The 12,940-nt window shown below is 39.9% G+C and overlaps 1 protein-coding gene across 2 annotated transcripts in view; it reads right to left on the bottom strand.

Annotated features, from left to right (window-relative positions):
* Positions 1–12,940, bottom strand: part of LOC124552239 (PHD finger protein 14) — a 183,044-nt gene that overhangs the window by 151,075 nt on the left and 19,029 nt on the right. For both annotated transcript variants that reach the window (XM_047126521.1, XM_047126522.1), the window contains exon 2: positions 857–1,027. In XM_047126521.1, the coding sequence (XP_046982477.1) occupies positions 857–1,027 (171 nt within the window). The remainder of the gene's footprint in view (positions 1–856; positions 1,028–12,940) is intronic.

The raw sequence follows: 12,940 nt of genomic DNA, 5'->3' as shown, positions 1-12,940 counted from the left end.
CCCCGAACCCGCAGGGGGGGCCACGGCTATTGCCCCGTGCTAATCTGTACATCAAATGGACATCTGCCAACTCTGCATTTGTAAACATTGCACTGACTGCAAAACCACGTTCGTGATGAACACTAACCTGTTGCTGCTACGTACTGATGTGCTTGATGCTAGTACTGTAGATCAATGAGTCGCATGTCAACACAAGCACCGAAGTCAACATTGCCTTCCTTCAATTGGGCCAACTGGCGGTGATTCGAGGAAGTGCAGTACATACTGACGAAACTAAAATGAGCTCTAACATGGAAATTAAGCGTTTCCAGACACATTTCCACACAACATCTTTTCTTTATTTGTGTGTGAGGAATGTTTCCTGAAAGTTTGGCCGTACCTTTTTGTAACACCCTGTACTGTAAACAGCTGCCAATTTCCATAAAACAGTGATAGTGGGCAAAATAATGTACAGTGTGTGATGGTACACCTGTGAGTTTTATATTGCTCTGCTGCTCATATCAGACAGAGGCAAAGCAACAGCCACTGCGCCATATGATATCTGTGGACACCCTTAACACTAGCCAACACTCTCTTGATAGCTGACCAGCATCCATTTTATTTCAATTCACCTACATATGTCTCAAGGTATTTATTTAATTTATTATGTCAAGTGATAAAATCTGAAAGTGGGGGGGAGAGGGGGGGGGGGGTGTTTGAGGCCATTTCCTGGAGAGAAGAAGACACTGTACCTGGATAATACCGTAAATTTTTCAGCCGTAAGGGGTAGGATGTATAAATTATGTTCAAAAGAATAGTGTCAGGAGAATACAAAATATACAGTCGTAACAAACACGACAGTTTGACAGAGAATCACCTTTCCCTCCTCCGTCGTCATCTGAGTCAATAGAATCGTCGTCACTTTCTTCACAGTGATCTTCTATTCGAAAATCACTGTCATCGGAGCTCTCGCCGAGATCAAAATCCAACAGTGATTGCTGAGTTGTGTCGACAGGTTTCACACGCCGCTTATTCGGATCTCGTTCAACTGTAACATGAGTAAAGCATTACTGAAAAACATATATTTAATCTTAGGTGCGAGAGAACGAAAGGATATAAAGAGCTTCTCTACAACAAAATTTGATAACAGTATCTCAACCACACACATGTTGTCTAAACATAAGAAATGATCTGAATTTTGTTTTAATATTTCCATTATCTGCCAGCACCTTTGATTTAAAAGGGTGGACACACAATTTTACAGTTGCACACGTTTCTCCTTTTGGTGAAGGAGTAAGGTTAAACTGTGGCCAGCGGAGGCTACTTTAGTTGCTAGTGTTAAGTTTACGAATGCTACAATTATTTTAAAATTGTGTCCGATTCTTCACAATACGCTTAATTGTGAAGCTGCTGTTAGTATGCTTAATTCTGTTAAACAACCATCTATAAGACATTCAAGGATGGACACGTGATATTACTTGTCGGGCATTTTTCTGTACAGTGAATACATTCTCTAAAAGCGAGTAATCACCAAAGTAAATTATTCCACACAATATCAATGAATGGAATGATGCGCAGTAAGCCATTCTAATATTCTCGTAACCAAAATCAGTAATGAAATTTTCAGTAGATATCGCTGAACTCGAGCAGTTGATAATATCTGTAATACTCGATTTCCAATTCGACTTCTGATCAAAATGCACACCCTGGAACGTTGAACTGTTTTACATATTTCCTTTCCCCCATGCTGTATTGTTATTGATTATGTGATATTTTGCCTTGTACACGATTGATCGAATCACTAAAAGTAGTCATTTGACTTACAGTTGTCGACAGTAGTTACAGTGTTTGCAACTTGGTCATTTTGTCATTTTCAAGCCTATTGAAAGCAAACATCATCACTGTATAAAACACACTGGTAGCAAAAATAAAGTAACTGAAAACATAAGTAATGTTACAGCCCATTCTACAACATAAAGCCACAAAATGCTGTAACGTATCAGATACGATGGTAGCATAAATATACCCATGTTTCCACAAGCCATGAGGCAAGCATACGAACAGCATTGCACTTGCATATAAAATAAAATAACTGATCCACATTAGACGCAAATGAATCGCTCATATAGTAAGATCACGACTGTGCTACAATGACAAGGGCATAACCGTGCAGGCAGCGTGAGGTCAGGATCACATGACATGTATCCACTGTGGATTGTAGTATGTATAGTAATGTTGAAAAAGGACCAACAGTAGTAATGTCATAAATGCAGATTAAAAGTACGTAACACCTACATACATCTTATCACAACTGGCTCTTTCAATGGTAAGTTTCAATCACGCACGATGTGTCCATATTATGCACGTGATGTACTAACATGGGAACCTGGAAGAGCAGTTGAATGGAATGGACAGTGCCATGAAAGGAGGATATCAGATGAACATCAACAAAAGCAAAATGAGGATAATGGAATGTAGTCGAATTAAATCATGTGATGCTGAGAGAATTAGATTAGGAAATGAGACACTTGAAGTAGTAAAGAAGTTTTGCTACCTGAGGGGAAAAATAACTGATGATGGTCGAAGTAGAGAGGATATAAAATGCAGACTGGCAATGGCAAGGAAATCGTTTCTGAAGAAGAGAAATTTGTTAACATTGAGTATATATTTACATGTCACAAAGTCATTTCAGAAAGTGTTTGTATGGAGTGTAGCCATGTATGGAAATGAAACATGGACAATGACTAGTTTAGACAAGAAGAGAACAGAAGCTTTCGAAATGTCATGCTACAGAAGAATGTTGAAGATTTGATGGGTAGATCACATAACTGAGGAGGTACTGAATAGAATTAAGAGATGAATATGCTAAGCAGATTCAGAAGGATGTAGGTTGTAGTAGTTATTCGGAGATGAAGAAACTTGCACAGCATAGAGTAGCACGGAAGGCTGCATCAAACCAGTCTCTGGACTGAAGACCACAACAACAAGAACAACAGCGACAACAACAACGTACTAATGTGGATAAGCCTTGAAAGATTTTAAAAGAGGTATTACTCAGCTACATGTAAAGCATGCCCAAGAATACATGCCAAGACCTTCCTGCGCTCAAAATTTCACACACATCTGGAATCAGTATAAACACCCTATAAGATTTTCTGGAAACAATACAATGATCTCCTACACCCGGCCTCCAAATGCACTGTAAATTTTGATCTCTTCTATGAGCCTTCGCTTCTCACTTTTATGAAGAATGTCTAAGGAATTTTAAATGTCATTCAATTAAGGATTGGTCATCCAAAGAGTGCTCCCAAACGAAGATCTACAGCTGTCACTGGTGTTCACGTGTTCCATAAATCTAATGGCAAAACTTGCACCTGTATATCCAATATAAAAATGTTTGCATTCTCCGCAATTAATTTTATAAACACCAGAATATGAATGTTGTTTTTCTTTCAAGTTCAGAGAACAAAACAATACTTTCAAATATTTTGTTTATTGCCTCTTCTATCATTGCAGCCCTGTCAGGCTTGATCATCAGTGCAACACAGAAAGTCATTTATATGTGGCAAGAGCAGCAGTAAAATCTCTTATAATAATTACTGGTTATGTTATTATGCAGTATGGGGTACTGTTATGGAGAAATTCACTAGGTACAAACTGCATTTTTAAATGGCAGAAAAAAGTAGTCATATGTATTCACGAGTTGGGTACTAGAGAGTCCTCAAGAAACACTTCATTCAACTCAGTATAATGACACTCCCAAGTCTTTATATGAATAACTGCTTAAGATGTGTAAAAGAAACTATAAAAAATGTACTCAGAGAATGAAGGCATATATGCACATAAATGGAAACATCTGCATGTCAGACATACAATATTTAAGGCTGTCACTGACACATAACAGCCACAAACACTGAAGATGGATAATAAACTGCTGCAATCAGCAAAAATACTCACTTAAAGAAAATTTAAGGCAGTATTAGAGATATCGTTTAAAAATGCGAACATTATTCGGTGGAAGAATGCCTTCAAAATAACCTGAAGGGCATGTATAGTGAGGGAAAAATCTAATTACTAATAAATAAAGAATAATTGTAATATACTTTTTCATTCACGTAAAATGCAGATATATCATATTCATACTGTGAAACTGGAACAATGTATCTGTACTTCTGTAATTAGTATGCAGATATGTAATGGAAGAAATGATGTATTTATTTACATATGATTGTGCAGATACGTAACAATATATACCAGAATATAAATCAGGTAATGAGAATCATCCATTTGTAAATTTGTTAAAAACTGTATGTATTTAACTAAAAAGTACATGTACAGTATAGCTCCAACTAATGAAGCCAAATGCATGGTAAACATGCTGAAAGGCTAATAAATAAACACCTAAAATTCAAACAGTGCACATACAAATGACTTCAGCACAGTTAAGATCTTTCGCAAAAGGAATTCATCGATTCGCACAATTTGCCCGGGCACCAGCTCTGATTCATTGTTCAAACCTTGTTTAATATACTGTAACATAGCTACAGTAAGACAGTTGTTCAAATGGCTATAAAATGGCTGCTTGTTCGAGGTAAACCAAAAACTTTTTATCCCACGTTCCTAGCTCAAATGGGAGCCAAGCCCTAAGACCCCTCAATACTGCAATTCTGAGTGTGGCCTCCTCAAACATACTCACTACAGCCCTTCTGGGCTGTAATGATACGTGTGGTCTACTGTGTATTTACTGATCTACAGTGAAAGCAGTAGATGAATGTGCTACGAATGTGGAAGAAGCCACAGGTAATTACAAGCTATAATGGTCGCCTAGTCATAGATACTGCTATAATCGCACTATTTCCCTCCCATTTACGGAGCTTGTTAGCACTTGATGTTAGGTTGGCACCATTAAAATGCATTGTGGTAATCGCTGCTGCTTGCTGGATCGCTGCTGTGTCTCGATGCTGATGCTGGCTCTAAATCTGGTTGTCTAGGGGTAAAAAGATGAGGTCCTGTGTTTTTGATATGCTTTTGATGATAAATAATGAGCGAAACCAACAAATATTTAAACTTTAAATATTTATTACTCTGGTGGTCATCTTTATTCCACTGTCCACCAAAAACAATGACACAACACAAAGTAGCACTTCTTTTACATGTTCTTTGCAATGTTTATCCACCTCAAACAATAACACACATACACTTTACCAAAGTGACATTCAGACTCCGCTCCCGACCCTTCTTGCTGCTTGTATTTATAACCTTGTCAAAGAACTACTAAAAAGAGATATGGTTTATAAGTCACGTGTACATCTGTTATCGTAATTTGTGCAGAAAAGTTATTAATTTATATCGAGTGACATAATTTAACTGGTTATTAAAATGACAGACAGATTTGTTGACTTGACAGAATAATTCTTTGTTACAAAAAGGCCGTTTTTTTAGAAGTTTGTCAATTGACTTCTTTAAGTTGCATAAATAAGTAAATAACATGAATTATTAAGAATTACATTGGTTTTCATCTAAAATAGGAGTGTTTACGTGAATACTGAGTGAAAACGGTCCTAGTGAACAAATAGGTTTCACTGGGTGATTTTTATTTACGGAGATCCAAAATACGTAAGTTGGCCACTATTTTTCATACTTCATATTAATTATTTAAGATGCACTTAGTGTTTTTACATGATGACATTTGCTGTATCAGTGATCAAGTGATATTAACTTTTATTGTGTGGGTCAGTTATTCAGTATAATTTAATGGGTTGACTGTTTATGGAGACATGTTATGCAATCATTGTTAACATACACAATAACTTTTCTATAATCATAAATACTCGTTAAACTGGTTGAATTTGGAGGGTATCACATACTTCGGGTAAGTAAAGCCTTTAATAGGTTACGTTACAAAGCTTTACAACAATTACAAACAAACAAGAATAACTACACATCTATATTCATAAAATTGCTTTTTTAAATAAAAATTGAACACACTTGTGCTCATATATGATTCCTTTCTTGAAGAGCAAACAACATGGGCCTGTAAGTTGTGAACATTCAGTATTCAGCTCATCATAGTTGCACAGGCTGTAGCAGCATTTAAATTTTGCCGATATTTCATGACTGCTTTCAAGCACTGAATATGTTTCTAAATTGTTGGCTAGTAAATCAAATATGTGATTATGAAATACTGGACCTGACCTGTGACTTTTTTGCGACTGTCTTTAGACACACAACCCAGTGTGTGATGCTGTATCTTCGTACATAACAGAAATGCCAGATGCAACACACAGCGAAAATGAAATCCAGTGTTAATTACTTATTGCAGGCACGGGCAGCCTTCGGTGACCTGCAGGCAGGATTGATATATTTATATTATTTGAGCCCGAGGGCTGCCATGTCACGTGACATGATAATACTGACCCGCATGAATAAAGGCAAAACAGTAGTGTCCAGAATGTTAAAGTTTATGGGGTGATGAACTGATACGAATGGTACCCTGGAACCATTGTTAAATCGGCACATTTCACGATTGGTCTGTAATTTTTGTGCCACTGTTGCCTACTGCGAGTATGGAGAACAGTGCAAGATGGGTCGGGCGTCGACCCTCACCACCTGTAGTTCCGAGTCGCCACTGTCCTGCCTTGGCAGTCATTTTACAGCGGGTTTATTGAAACAACAATCACTCTGAGAACTGTTGCTTTCAACATTTGCAAAGTGTTTGCTATAACTTGATTTCTGTGTACATAATGATCTATTTGTCATTGTCATTGTCGTCGTCACTTCCAAGATTTCATTTTCTGTGTAGTACATGCTCACGGCTTGGAAGCGGTAACTGTGTATCTGACATTCTTTCGACACAATTCTTCCGTGTATCTCCACATTCATCTATTCAACGGTTTACTAGTTTGACTTTTAACTCTTTCATAAATCTACATTTTTTTATTTTATGTAATTTTGTACATACTGCAAGCTATTCATGTTATATCAAATTAACTAATTAACTGACTTTTTAAAAACGTTTTCAGTAATGCAAACCAATCATTGTGATAACTGTAAAACATATGTCATAGAAAAATACACTGAAGACTCAAGTCAAAGAAAGCGACCCCCCCCCCCCCCCCCCAAGCACGCAGAAGTGCTGCAACACAATATGGCATGGATTCAACTAATGTCTGAAGTAGTGCTGGAGGGAACTGACACCATGAATCCTGCAGGGCTGACCATAAATCCATAAGTGTATGAAGAGGTGGAGATCTCTTCTGAACAGCACATCTGCACAATAGTGTTCATGTCTGGTGAGTTTGGGGGCCAGCAGAAGTGTTTAAATTCAGAAGAGTGATCCTGGAGCCACTATGTGGCAATTCTGGACGTGTGGGGTGTCACATTGTCCTGCTGGAATTGCCCAAGTCCATTGGAATGCACAATGGACATGAATGGATCCAGATGATCAGACAGGATGCTTACGTACATATCATCTCTCAAGAGTCGTATCTAGATGTATCAGAGGTCCCGTATGACTCCAACTGCACACGCCCCATTAATGTGAATGGACCGTACTTTAACACATTGACTATAGTACTGAATGTACAAGGGCTTGTTAACTTCCCCCTGGCATCTGTACATTTGCACAAAATAAATAGGCACAAATCACATGCTGTTTGTACTGCACAAAATGGCTGAAGTTGCTGAAACATGACAGCAGAGCTCAGTAAAGCTTTTACTGACTGTAGAGCCAGTAAGAAAGCAGTAATAATGTAGCGAGCCAAGCGTCGGTGGAAATAACTGAAAATGTGCCCCGGATGGAGTAGAATGTGAGCACCTCACTCTCTCCAATGAATTTATTCTGCGGGCCGGATAAGGACAGGTGAGTACACAACATGTCCAACAACTGAGAGGGGACAATAAGAAATGAATACCGAGAGAGAAGCGATCCAATTAAAAAGGGCGTAAGGTGAGGAGGCAAATTTTCTCCTCTGATGCTCACCCTGTATACTGAAGCAGCAATAAATGAAATGTGTATTAAATGAAGAGCGAAAGGCTATCGATAATTCAATTTGTCAACGATACTGCGTCCCCTTCGCCAAAGCAAGGAAGAGCTTCTACAGGACATGTTTAATGGAATGAAGAGCACAGGGAGCACAGAACATAGACAGATCTAATATAGACAGTCAATTACCAAACTATCAACAGTTTTCCAAAGGGCGAGAAATCTGCCACAAACTTGGGCTCAGCTATAAAAGGTGTTTGAGAAAAAGAGACCTTGTATCAGGACACAGTTGTCAGTTCTGCAGGACGAGCACAATGCAAACGTTGAGATATTCAGCTACAGGCAACACTGTCAGTGGGACGTTATATTTGCAATAAGGCTCATTCAGTTCCCACGACGAATAGGGTGGAGTGAGGGCCACGACAAGAGGAAGAATTGCAGCTGCTGGAAGCATAAACTGGCCTCCTGTGTGGAGAATTACTTCATTTACATCACATACGGCTCTCACGGCACAATACCATTGTGTTACATGACAGTTGTGCGAATGGAGTTTAGCACTGAGCACTCGAGATCTTTACGCACGTGACAGGATTCACACAGAGTGGGACAACAAATTAACACAAGAACCACGTTTAGGGAGATTCCAGTTCTACAGCGATCGTGGATGTAAGGCATCAGGTCTGCTTTACCACTGATGTGTTGGCAGGAATTGTGGATAACAGACTGCTACAGCCCCACACTTTACATCTACACCTGTACTCTGCAAACCACGGAAAAAGTCCACGGCAGAGGTTATGCCCCATTGCACCAGTTATCAGGGTTTCTTCCCGTTCCATTTGTGTATGGCGTGTGGCAAGAATGACTGTTTGTAAGCCTAGGTGCGTGCTGTAATTGTTCTAATTTTATCCTCACAATCCCTACATGAGCGATACATAGTGGGTTGTAGAATATGCCTGGAGTCATCTTTTAAGGTCGGTTCTTGAAACTTTGTTAGCAGACTTCCTCAGGATAGTTTACACCTATCTTCGAGAGTCTGCCCGTTCAGTTTCTTCAGCGTCTCAGTAACACTCTCCCACAGGTCAGAAAAACCTATGACCATTTGTGGTGCCCTTCTCTGTATACATTCAATATCCACTGTTGGTCTTATTTGGTATGGGTCCCAAACACTTGACCAATATTTTAGAATGGGTCATATGAGTGATTTGTCAGCAACCTCCTTTGCAGACTGGCTGCACTTCCCCAGTATTCTACTTATAAACTAAAGTCTACATCCTGTTTCACCCACAACTGAGCCTATATGCTCATTCCATCTCATATCCCTACACACTGCTACACCCAAGTATTTGTACGAGTTGGTCAATTCCAATAGTGACTAACTGATATTACAGTCATAGTATTCTACATTTTTTTTCGTTTTATGAAGTGCACAATTTTACATTTCTGAACATTTAAAGCAAGTTGCCAATCTTTGCACCACTTTAAAATCTCATCAAAGTCTGACTGAATATTTATGCAGCTTCTTTCAGACACTACTTCATTACAGATAACCCCGTCATCTGCAAAAAGTCTGACGTTACTGTTAATATTGTCTGCATGGTCATTATACACATGAACAGCAAAGGTCCCAACACACTTCTCACGAACACACCTGAAGTTACTTCTACATCTGGCAATGACTCTCCATCTGAGATAACATACTACAAAGAAGTCGTTTATCCAGTCACAAATTTTACTCGATTAGTACTGAGTCAAATGCTTTTCGGAAATCAAGAAATACTGCCTCTACTTGACTGCCTTGATCCAAAGCTTTCAGCACGTCGTGAGAGAAAAGTTTTGTTTTGTTTAGTTTTGTTTTAGGGTGCAAAAGCAACAATGGCCATACGCACCCATGTCAAAACTGTAGAACACGAAGACAAGAGGAATTAAAAATGTCTACACATCAATCACAATCGACAGAAGAGAAGACGGCTAAAAAGAGGGACACGGAGAAAGGTCTATAAAATACGTGTTAGAAAAATGAAGGTCCAGAACTAAAAATTAAATGGCCTTCACCACATTGCTACGACGGTCAACGGCCCGTGCACTATTCGTTAAGATGGCCGAATACTCAGACAGTATACACAAACGACAATGTAATACGTTAAAATAAGGGCATTCCGTCAGGAAATGACAGACTGTCAAATGTTGAGCAACAGGTGCACAAAGTGGTGGGGAAGCACCACTCGAGAAGTGGCAATGGCTACAACCTAGTTAAAATGATTTCCTCGTAGCGAGACAGCCGAGAGGAGGTCGTCCACACTGGGAGAGGCTTAATAATGCGGAGCTTCTTCAAATGAAGGGAGAACCGGTGGTGATGGCAAAGTGACACCACCTGCTGACAGACGGCAACACAGAGATCGTCGGAGGGAATGCGAGAACTAGCGGGCCGTGATATAAGTATTGCAGCCTCGGCAGCAGCATCGGTGGCATCATTTCCTGTCAGACTGACATGACCAGGAACCCCCGTGAACGTCACAGTGGCTCCATCAAGAGTGAGCAAATAACAGCTTTTCCTGGACCCGTCACACTAAGGGATGGACGGTGTACAGCACACAGAGGCTTTGGAAGTTACTGAGAGAGCCTTAGCAGATGATGCAATTGAAAAGCCTGCGTACTTGGACGTACCGCATGGCCCGATACGGGTCGAAGAGCTCTGCTTTAAATATTGAGCTGTGTTCCGGAAGCCAGTACTGAAATATGTTGGTGCCGATGACAAAGTCACACCCGACACCATAAACAGTCCAAGAGCCGTCAGTGCAGACAAAGGTAGCACCACAAAGTTAGTGAAACTGGGGGTAATAGAGCGCGGATGGAGCAGTGTCCTTAGGAAGTGAACAAATACCGAGGTGAACACAAGCTGCCGCACGAAGCCAAGGTGGTGAAGGGTTCACACCCGTCGGGAAAGTGACAGGTACTGTGTAGTTAAGCCGCAGGAGCAAGAGCTAAAAGCAACTCCAGGAGGTAAGACAGAAGAGGGGCAGGCCCCATACTGGCAATCAAAGGAGTCATCAAAGAAGGAGGCATAAGATGAGTGGCCGAGCATGGCAAATAAATGGCATGCTGAGGAGAAAGTCAGAGCGGTAGTTCAGCAGGTTCTGGTCTCCACCAGGCTACAGTAAAAGGTGCCAGTGGCCAAACGGGTGCCACAATGGTCGACTATTGAGCATTTTCTGTGAATACCCTGTGGCGAGATTAGTATTTCACTGCAAAGTAACAGTCGAGGAAGCGCGTCGAGAAACTTGCATATTTTATGAAAAGTTTTGTTGTTTAGTGTTGTTGTTAGCGAATGTTAAATAGAGTGGCATATTACATTATCCAGAGTAGGTGTGTGACTTTAAGGAGATGGGACCTGGATAAACTCAAATAACCAGAGGTTGTAAAGAGTTTCAGGGAGAGCATAAGGGAATGATTGACAGGAATGGGGGAAAGAAATACAGTAGAAGAAGAACGGGTAGGTTTGAAGGATGAAATAGTGAAGGCAGCAGAGCACCAAGTAGGTAAAAAGACGAGAGCTAGTAGAAATCCTCGGGTAACAGAAGATATATTGAATTTAATTGACGAAAGGAGAAGTTATATACATAATCGTGGAACAAGTTTCAGAGTTACTGTTACCCAGGAAAAACAAACAATAAGCTCAAAACAGCATTTTATATCCAGGGATAAAATTTTGTAATAAATTTCCAAAGGAAGTTAAAGACATAGCTAAAACTTTTTTTTAAAAAAAGGCAACTAAAATGGTCTTGACAAATAGGGTCTAGTGCATATTGCACAATAAAAGATTATTTAGAGGACACAGAGCAAGTAGATAGTAATGAAAGCGAATAGCTACAGCACCTCGTCACATTTCACAAGGATTATCTGTCGAGATGTATAATACATGATTGTGACGTGTGTCGACTTAGCTTTTCAGGTGAACAATTGAGTGCCGAGTCCAGAATTGAGGCAAGGGGCACAGTAACATCTTCACAGGCCAGGAATCATCGGTGGATGTCTTACAGTAGCAGGCCACGACGTTAGGATCACAGTTTTCCTTGAAATTTTGTATACCTTCGGTAGGCCATTAAAACAACACAATGTGCAAGGTAGTAACGTGCACCACTCTGGCAATTCTGAGAACATCGTAAGAGAAGTTTTACGCGTCTATTACATAACTCGTGTGTCCGTGCGTAGGTGCCGAATGTCAGAGTTTGTGTCAGTCGAGTGGTAGCCGGCACGGTAGCTCACTGTGTTCTGCTCTCTGAGATAAAAAAAAACTGACTGAAATATTCCACAATCGATTACAACAGGGGTTTACGATATCCTCTCCGACCGACAGGGAGGGGGGAACTGGTTAGTGCTCGAGCTGTGTAAGACGAAGGTGAATAAGGCGACAGTTCGTTTCCGGTCAAATCATTTTTGTAGTACGAGTGTAAATTCTGTGATATTAAAAAAAATTCACACCAACAGTATTCATTCTTGATACATTAGCAATGTCTCACTGTTCGACAGGTTAACTGCCAAATGAGGCCTGCCCCCCGTGTCTGCTGCTCGAAGTGTCAAGGTGCGAACTAGTTGCAGATACCTTACCAGACTGCACGTGTACGGGATTTTGCAAATCGTACATTTTCGGGTGGACTCTGTGTGTTTCTTAATTTGCTTGTCCATCTATATAAATATATTTGTTCTAATAATTAAACTTAATTAAAATGGTAAGTACTCTACTAACATGAAAGTCACTGAAATTTCATGCAAATACACGTGGTTTTTCTTAAATTTTATTACCTCCCAAAAGTCATATAATTTAAATAATTACGACCAGTGATGGAAAAAATATAGATTATAAATTAAGTTCGAGGGGGAGTCGAACCGTCGTCTCCTACACGTCTGTTGTACGAAGCGAATTCTCGAAGCCCGACGCCTCTGCAAAGATACTTCATTACGTAATAGACGTGTACAACT

Source organism: Schistocerca americana, chromosome 10 (genome assembly GCF_021461395.2).
Source record: "Schistocerca americana isolate TAMUIC-IGC-003095 chromosome 10, iqSchAmer2.1, whole genome shotgun sequence".
Lineage (NCBI taxonomy): Eukaryota > Metazoa > Arthropoda > Insecta > Orthoptera > Acrididae > Schistocerca > Schistocerca americana.
The sequence above is the reverse complement of the archived record's forward strand: the minus strand, read 5'-3'. Positions and strand labels throughout refer to the sequence as shown.